The 9,517-nt window shown below is 39.1% G+C and overlaps 1 protein-coding gene across 1 annotated transcript; it reads right to left on the reverse strand.

Annotated features, from left to right (window-relative positions):
• Window positions 1-4,287: 4,287 nt before the first annotated feature.
• On the reverse strand, window positions 4,288-7,721 carry LOC126600843 (fasciclin-like arabinogalactan protein 16). The gene is made up of 2 exons (XM_050267523.1): window positions 6,247-7,721; window positions 4,288-4,765 (listed from the first exon to the last, which is right to left on the reverse strand). Exons 1-2 carry the CDS (start codon window positions 7,541-7,543, stop codon window positions 4,707-4,709), a joined length of 1,356 nt encoding a protein of 451 aa, XP_050123480.1. The 5' UTR covers window positions 7,544-7,721; the 3' UTR covers window positions 4,288-4,706.
• Between the last annotated feature and the right edge of the window lie 1,796 nt (window positions 7,722-9,517).

Raw genomic sequence — 9,517 nt, forward strand, 5'->3', positions numbered from 1 at the left:
CGGACTCAAAAATCTAGACTGTTAAAAAGAAAGAGAGATTCAAGTCATTCGAGGGCTTGGTTTTGTGTGAAGTAGGCTCGTGAGATTGGCTAGTAGGCACCACATGATTTTAATTAAGTGGTTCAGATTTTCAGATCCGTCGGAGTTGAACATAGAAATTCGAAAAGAATCTCAGTTCCGAATATTGCACATGTTTTATGCTTCTTTAACCATGGAAAAACTAATATGTTCATGTTAAAATTACATTTCTGACATATATGTTTCATCAAAAAACATGAAAACAAACAAAAATGTGTGCGCATATGTTAAATTGTAATTAGCAAGAATGACTACCTATAGAACCAAAGTGTTTTCTTATGATCAAAGGAAGTCCTTATTGGAACGCAAAAAAATGTTTGTCATATTAAATTGCAATCTATTTTTTATATTTTTACAAAGGAGAAGTTCTTAGTAACTTTTTGCAGTACCAATAACAACTGCTTATGTTAATATCACCACAAAACCAAAGGGTAGGTGGGCTCACCAATTTTACTTAAAAAATTGTAAGAGCCTACCATTTATGTATAAAAAAAAATCGCTTAACACACCTTAATGTTTAAGATAAAGAAAAAAAAATTATATATATATAATAGCATTGGCTTTGGAGTTACTCTTTTGTTTTTCTATTTTTGATTTAGTTTTTTAATTTGTTTTATCAATTTTTGGCCACATGTTTAATAAAGTTTTAAGCTTTGATTATGTCCAAATGTGTGTACCATCAACCCCTTAACAACTAGGTAAGTGATGTCATAAGAAATGCCAAATGTCAAATTATCTAGTCAGCCAAATGATCCGACTAAGCATAATATTAACCAAGGCCATCTCTAGCTTTGACTTTTTTTTTTTTGGTAATCAAATACACACACACTAGTTTCTTGGCAATTTGCTCTTTTTCATATTATATTTTTACTTGTAATTTATTTCTTTTATTTTTGTTTTAAATATTTTTTTATATTTTTATTTTAAATAGTTAAAGAAAAAAAACTGTCCACGGCATGGTTAATTTTATTTTGTCAATTCGGTTAATTTTTTTAAAATTATGAATGATTCACTTCTTTTTTTTGTCTTTATAGAAATAGATATAATAATTAAATTCCAATGAAAAATATGGTCTTTCTTTTTATTTAATAGTAGTCTCTAAATTAAGGATAGCGTTATTCATTCACATATTTTTACTTTCCACACATCTTTGTTAATTTTTTGTCATTAATCTTCTTCAATTCATTCGATTGGACAATCAAAAATTAAAAAATATATATATAAAAAGTAAAAATAAGTGTGTAAAAAGCACGAAGCCATATTAATTCCCCAAAGAAAATAAAGCAAAAAATTGTTCCTAGTTTGGCTGTTGATAAAGGTAAAGGGTCCTACTACATAATTTAGAAGGGAGATGAGGGCAGCAGCTGACACTGACACTGGTTACTGATCCATCAATGATGTTAAGAAGGTTGAATTTATTGGTGCAAAACCCCATTTTATTACGCATCTGAGAATTTGGGTTTCTTATATTTACGTAGACTTTGGCTTATAACCTTTTTCTTCTTTCTTCTCTTTCTTCTTTCTTCTTTCTTCTTTCTTCTTTCTTCATAGGCACGAGTTGAGACTAAACCACTTTAGACGTGTCGGGTTGTGTTATTAACTTACTTGTTGCAACAGTTTGAACGATAGATTTGTGTTTTTTTTGTTAATATTGAGTCATTCACAAATTAAAAAACAAATCAATTTTTTCAGCTGACCATTTCGTCGAGCATTTGGTATGTCTATCGTCTTTTGTCGAACCATGATGTGTGCATGCTGATAGGTATTGATATCTGATGAATTCTACTGAAAGGCCATGTTGAGTTTTGTCGAGACTCGTTGCCAAGTGATGCCAACGCATCTTGTCGAGGGATGTCGACGCCTCCTTCCTCGTGCTATCGAGATATGTTGAACATGCAATCCCTCGAACACTAGGTGGGCACAAACGAGTTTGCACCGAGCATTCGAGTGATCCCTGAAAGACCTTTATCAGTATTTATCTCTGGCTTCCGGAGGGTCTTGAAACCACTAAGGTCCCTATGTGAATCCCCATGCGTGTCAGGTGGTGCTATTTAACTTACGTGTTGCAACATAGTAAAAGTCAAATTTGTGTTTAAACACGTATTACAATATGAATGAATTGGTAATATTAGAACCACGAAAATGATGACATTACATTACGGTCACTTTACATTTTTTGACAATAAAATGCAAAATTACATGTTCCACGTGGGGACTAGTCAGTGATGATTCCACTTCTAAAGGATCTTGCTACTAATGATACTCAGATTGGTGATATATTCCTTTTAAAAAAAAATTATATGCTAAGTATGATTAGAAAGAACAAAAAGAAATCTTATGATATAAAATGAGCATGCAAAGAAGGGGTTTTCCTTAATTAAACAAGTACCACTGATTGACCAAAATCTCTTCTTTCTTTCTTTCTTTTTTCTTCCCATTCGATCACACAGTGACAAATAATACCAACTGATCATACCATGAAAGACCACCAACTTGTGATTCCTTTATTAATTCCTGTACCCAACCACAGCCTCAATATCAACATATTTTTTATATTCTAAATTAATGCAAAACCAAATTTGAGGTCTACATTCATATAGCAAAAAAAAATTATTAATGGACGGTTTGATAATTATTTCGTTTGCAGTTTTTGTTTTCATTTTTTTTAAACTGTAATTTTGTTGTATCTACTTTCAGTTTTCAGTTAAAATAATTGAAAACTGAAAATTACTTTCTTGAGCTTTTTAAATTTAGCCTTGAGTTTTTATTTTTTGGTTTTCATTTTTCATTTTTCTAAAAATGAAAGTTAACCCAAACAAGATGTCAATATTCAATTAAAAAAAATGAAAAAACTAAAAACGAAATAGTTATCAACTAAAGTCACATTGTAAGTTTTATGTTTCGTGTGGATTTGATTCTTGTTAATAAACAACACCACCCATAGGAGAATCATGATTTATAATGGATTTTGGTTCTTGTTTGATTCTTTATAATACACACATACAGTAGATTGCTTTTTTTTTTTTTTTTAGAAAAGGGAACCAGCTAATGGCTTTCCCCATGGCTATTCTCCTTTTGGTGGCCGGGAAGACTTACAGAGGCATTTCAGCCTCCTCCTGGCCACCATCGTACGATTCACCAATACTAGGAATCGACACACACAATGTGCCGTGTGAAATACCAGTCTGAAATTCATTCCCAACTATTTCTCTTCAACACACTACGTCTCAAGTTTAAACTCTCTCACCTCTTCTTAGTGAAGTTTAAAATAAGAATATATCTTGTAAATAAAATAAAAAACATCATGCCAACATGTCACGTAATGTATCAGTTACACGTAATCATTTTCCATTCAAACTGCGATACAACTTGTGTCTAACGTCCAATCTCAAGGTTAGATTGGAGAACAACATGACATGATTTTGAAAGAACACCAAATTAGCAATCCAAAGGGACGACTAATGCTGATCAGTTGCTTAAAGAGTGTTTACTTTTAAGTTTTTAGTGTTCACACTTTTCCTATGTCATAATCATATCTCGTTGATTAATACATTTTATCAACTCTATTATCTCTTCTTTGGTCAATGCCTCAATGATCATATAGATCTTCATTTATTGATTTCCAAGTGTAAATTGGTTCGGTGGTTAGGATTTTTCTCTTCAATCCACTGTGAATTGGTCCTAAACCCTTGCTGTAGTTTAATTTAGAGTATGAATATCATTTGTATTATAAAAACACATAGCAAACATACACGTAAAACAGGCAGGCTGTTGTTTTGCTTGTAACACAAGTTTAGATTACAAGTCACATTTTTTTTTAGCTTGGCATACACGTCGTCTAAATTAGGTTGTGTCGTGGTGACACCTCAGCTAAATTAGGTCACGTGGTGACACGTCAGCAGACAACGCTAAAAGGACAGGACTTGGATCCTCTCCAAATCTCCTCACAGGGGATCCCGAGGATCAATTAATACCAACCGTTCATCAAAAATCATATGGTCACAATTTTTTACTCAAAACGAGGCCTACCGTTCATAAAAAAACCGGTTGGTATTAACTGATTCCCGGGATCCCCAGTGAGGAGATCCGGAGAGGATCTAATTCCAAAGGACACAAGAACTTTGTTTGTTTGAACCGCAAGCAATCAGGATGAAGTTTTGATTCATAAGCAAAGCCAATGGAGCAAAATGGAAGTTGGTGCAAACATAGTAACCCAAACAAAATAAGAATAATAATTAAAAAATTGAGTATGTAATTACAGTTTTGATAACAAATCAAGGGAGAGAAATCAAGAGGGGGTGGCGATTCTTTTGTTTGGGTGGATATGGATATCCAAAGAAATCCCGCAACCCAAACGCTCCCTCTGTTTATACATTCATTCAGTTCATCTTTATATAATACGCAGACTCATGATCGATCATCCTACACTGACATGCTTACCAAAACTCTGTTTTACCCCCAAAAAACCAAACGTGTTTTGAAAAACAAATTACAACGACGCAGAAGAAAGAACTGTATTTACCATTATCGATTACTGTTTACAGTGAAGACATTCATCTTTTTTTTCTTTCGTCGGGGGAGAAATTTAATTTTGAGAGAGGGAGAGAGTGAGAGAGAGACCAGCATCTTCATTGACAAGTAGAGAAGTGAGCTCCAAGCATTCTACAAGCTACTTCCATCAATTTCCCTGAAAATATAAGTGGAAAAGGGAAAAAATAATAAGTCAACTGAATAAATCTGTAATATCACATGCAAATATATAAAATAAAAAAAATTAAATAAAAAAAGGGAAAATAAAAGACATGCCAGCTGACTTCTCAATTAGCAGAAGCAAATGGGAATTAATTAAGGGACAGGATGTGGTGTGGTGGGTCATATAGCATTAGGTCACAGCTGGGTATTGCTCGGCTGGCGTCACATGGAATCAGAGACGGGTGGTAGTGGAAGTGTGCCTGTCCTCTCCCACACTCCAAAGTCCGTGACATCAAACATTTTATGCCTTTGCACCAACAGTCTTTGCCGCCTAACCCATGGTCACAGTTTCTAGCCCCCAAGAAACTCCATGGTCACATTTCTAGCCCTAGAGTCTAGGTGTATGTCGTAAAACGGCGGGGTTTAGAACCCTAAACCCTAATATCGGCACATAAAACACGAGTAAAAACATCGTGTTTTGTGTTGCTTGTGCACGATTAGGGAACCCATAACCGTTGATTGATGTGAATCTCACGCTGATAAATGGTTTACATGAAAGACTACAACTTGTTAGGGTTGTTGGGTGTCGCTTTCTTGTCTATATGTCTATGCCAATCACACTAGTGACGAATCTTAGAAAACATCTATTAATCAACCATTCACTTCTAATCATTTGTGGCATCTAGCATATAATAAACTGCCCTTTTTTTTATGAATGAATTAGTACCAACCCATTTGTAAACTGATTCTCCAGAATTCAACCGAAAACAAAACAAAATGACTAGTGAAATTTTTACTAGTTCCGGCCTAACCTCGCAATCAAATGCATTTTTATCAGCCCCTCACAACACATAACAAACATTAACTGAATCAACCAATCGAAAACGAATTGAAACAAATCGCAGAAAGACAAGGCACGGCGCTCCTTGGCTTAAGCTAGCAGCAACTGTAGCAGCAGTCGTGAGAGGTCCATGAAAAGCTTTGGAAACAAGAATATCAACAGAGGAGGATGGGACTGATCTAAACAAGGGTTATTAGGTGCTATATCGGGAGGGAGAAAGGCCGGAAGAGGGGTTTTTCCGGCTTTACAAACATAGCTGAAGATGCCATAAGCCTCTTCGAAACTTCATTGACATTGCACACTGATAGTTCAATTGACGAAAACTTGGACAAATCGAGCCGATAATCCAAGAAAGAGAGAACTAGTCATAAACCATCCCTCAATAAATCAATGATCACATCATCCTAATCACTTCTAACATCTAGCATACCATAATTGACCATTTCTAAATTGTTTCGACCTACTCCACTATGAAGATCAATCTTTAGTAGAATTTGACCTAATTTAACCTCAAACAAAACATCAATTATGACACATTACAAATCTAATTACTGACAAACACAGATTTAAGCAAGGAATCGAAAAATAAGAAGCAAATTAGTAATGCAGAGAAAGAAAAAAGCTCCTGAAAGTACCTCTCCTGGGCTTAGCAGCAACCTTAACAACCGGTGCAGATTTCTTCTCCGTTTTGGCCTCCTCCTCCTCCGTCGGGTAAAGCACCCCGTCAATGCCCTGCACCGAAATCCTCCCGTCCGTATAAATATCGGGATCAAACAAATACGCCGAAACGTCCCCCTGCCCGAATTTCACCGACCCATCAGCCTCCTGCGCCACCACTTTATGCGGCAGCCTCAATGTGTCGTACCGCACCTTCCCGAACCTCTTCACCGAATTATACATACTCTCCTCCGTCTGGTACTCCGGTATGATGTGGTAGTACACAATCTGCTCTGGCGCCCCCGGCTCGCTCAGCTGGTCCGTGGTCAGCTTCGCCATCGCCTCGTCGTTCGGCGCCAGCACCGTCAGCACGTACCCTTCCGAAACCAACCGCCCCATCTCCGTCGCCAAAGACGTCAGATTCACCAGAATGTCTGCCATCTCGTTGTACCCACCGTAGTGGAGGAGAGTGTGGATGAAGTCTTTCACCTGGCTCTCACCGTCGAAATGATGTTTGGGCCCGCCGGGTCCGGGGGCGGGAGCCGGAGCTAGAGACGGACCGGGAGCCAAAGCGTCGTAAATCGGCAGAACAGGCGGGGCGCCGGCTGGAACCGGAGCCGGCTTCTTCAAGCGGTGGGTTCTTGGGTCGACCTCGGGAGCTCCCTCGGGATGAATGGCGGATATGGTCCGAAGATTCCGCCTCCGGTTGAAGTCGTCCTCGACGGAGCGCGGGATCAGGAGGCTCTCGATTCCGTGGATGACGCCATCGGGTCGGGTCACATCATCGGGTCGGATGATTTGTGCGGAGTTAACCGATTTGCGGCCGGTGGGCTTGTGGGTTGTCAAATGAAGGTGCTCGTGGTTACCGGAAAGGGTCTTGTGGTGGCGACCCGACCCGGAATCCGGCCACTGGGTCAACCCGATACGGCTGGGGATAATGTGGAACATGAGCAGCGTCTGGAGGGACTTCAGATTGCCGGGTTCGAGCAGGAACCGCTTGAATTCCGGGTCGAGCTGGCGCTCCAAAGCCTCGTTTTTGGGGGCGAAGATGGTTACGTTGTGGTTGCCGACGGCCTCCTCGAGGGTCTGGAGGAGGAGGGCCTTCTCGACGAGCTCGGCCAGCTCGGTGTAATGCGAGTCGAGGAGGGCGACGAGGACGGAGTTGGAGTTGACCGCCGTGGTGGAGGATTTGTTAGATGGCAATGCGGCGGAGGCGGCGGAGAGGATGAGGGCGAAGACGAAGAAGAAGCAGCGACCATAGATCTGGGAGCCCATGGCGCCCGAAAGATACGGCGAACAAATCAGAGTTTCTGCTCGCTGGCTGGCCGTGGTAATGCTGCAGTAGTAGTTTTGGCGGTGGTGGGAAGTGGAAGCAGATGAGGAAGAAGAAGAAGAAGAAGAAGAAGACGAAGAAGAGAGAACAGGAGAGACGAGAGGAGTTCGGGGTTTGTGAGATAAAGAGGCTTCAGAAAGTGGTGAGAGAGAGGCATAAGTTCATTGACAGGCTGGAGGTGGGGACCACACGGAGACTTCCTCTCTCTCTACAAGCACTCCCCACCTGCTGCTGCTGTGCTCTCTCCCTCTCCCTCTCTCTCTCTCTCTCTCTCTCTCTCTCTCTAAGACTAAAATGCTTTGGGTTTGAGAGTGTTGAGTTGTGTGGAAGCGAAGCGAAGCTTGTGGAGTTGAAGTCGAAGCCACGCCAGTTGGCGTTGTTGTTGTCTTGACAGAAAAATGTAGGAAAAAAGAGGATGTTGTGTGTGTGTGTGTTGGGTTGTCGAATGAAATAATAGAGGATTTTCGGTTGCAGTTTAGTTTTGACTGTGTCGGCTGGAGGATTAGTCAATTCTTATTGGCTTAAATATTCCGTTACCTTTTGTTTTTGTTTTCCACGGGTGGGTCCCTTGATAAAATGTGACCTTCTTGCTAGTTTCATTTTATTTTTCATACGTAGTTTGTCCATCGTCTCTAAGTATAAAGCGAACTCTATACCACCCATGGTATGTTGTGGTGTATTGTGATGGTAAAGTAGCATGGAATGTTTTAAGAGATGTAGTAGAAGAGATTCTCTCATGCAAGCAAGATGAAGTTTTAGTAGCGTCACTGTCGTGATTGTCACGTGTTCAAAAAGTACGTACAATATGTCTATTTTGAAGAGAATTGTGAGAAGAACAAGACTCGTGGTTTATAGCCATGAGTCCATCGTGTTTAAAGCCATCCGACGTAGTTTAAATTTTCAAAACTGCATTTTAAATTTTATAACAAAAATCAGACTTTTCGTTTGTCGTCCAATTACTATCATTTTGATTTCATTTAATTTTTCTAAGGCCCTTGAGTTACCCCAAGGTTTTTAAGCCATTGCCTGGCTCCTAGTGTAATAACCTTTCATTCAATTATCAATTAACACAATCAACCCTTAGATTTCTCTCAGTTTTATGGTGAATTCCATATTTGTTCTTGGAGGGATTACGTTGGTAACCCTTTAATTATTTCGTGTTGCGTCACTTCAGACAAATTATATTTTTATGCAGCTAATTACTTTAATGTTCTGCTTAAACACAAGTGCACAATAATAAAGAGATTTTTTAGTGTGTCAGAGGCCCGCTACACCAAGTGTAGTAATACTATTGATAAGAAACTTAAAAAATAAATTTCCAACCAATTGTATTATGAGACTTGATGTATCAAGCCGTGTTCCCATTACATAAAAAAATCTGTCTACTATACAAAGTTCACATCGTTGGGTTGCATCAGCTCTTTTTTTTTTCATTTCTTTTGGTAGGGGTTCCTTGAGGGAGTAAAAAGAGGTTTCGTATTTTAAGGGACTAACTAGGTTATTTTCTTCTGACAAAAAAGAAAGTTATTTTCGCAAAAACATAAATTAAAAAGTCCTTTTTATTTTTATTTTTTTTATAACCTAGAAAGAGTTGGTATAAGATGAGGTGGCATGTAAGTTGGTGAATAAAGCCGAAGCCGAAGCCGAAGCGTGTGGGTAGCTCAAAAGGCTTCGCGGCAAGCTGTCGGTGTCCTCCGATTTTACAAAGAACAAAATCACGAAGAATGCCCTCAGTTCTACGCTAAGCTACAAAAACACCCCCCCCCACGTCACTCTCTTAAAGCGCGCGTGTGCCGCGTGAACACACTTTTCTTTCTCCCCTCTCGTATATTATTGAAGCCTCAGACGGCAACGTTTTGTCCACTGGCAGATTGCTTGTCAACCTCACATGTACAAAAATTCCATATGTCCACATA

Source organism: Malus sylvestris, chromosome 14, assembly GCF_916048215.2.
Source record: "Malus sylvestris chromosome 14, drMalSylv7.2, whole genome shotgun sequence".
In the NCBI taxonomy this organism is placed as follows: domain Eukaryota; kingdom Viridiplantae; phylum Streptophyta; class Magnoliopsida; order Rosales; family Rosaceae; genus Malus; species Malus sylvestris.

Excerpts from the sequence above, each read along its gene's own strand:
- LOC126600843 (XM_050267523.1), bottom strand. The coding sequence starts at position 7,543 with ATGGGCTCCCAGATCTATGGTCGCTGCTTCTTCTTCGTCTTCGCCCTC. Across the intron at positions 4,766-6,246 it reads TGCTGCTAAGCCCAGGAGAG|GGAAATTGATGGAAGTAGCT; the intron begins GTACTTTCAGGA and ends TTATATTTTCAG.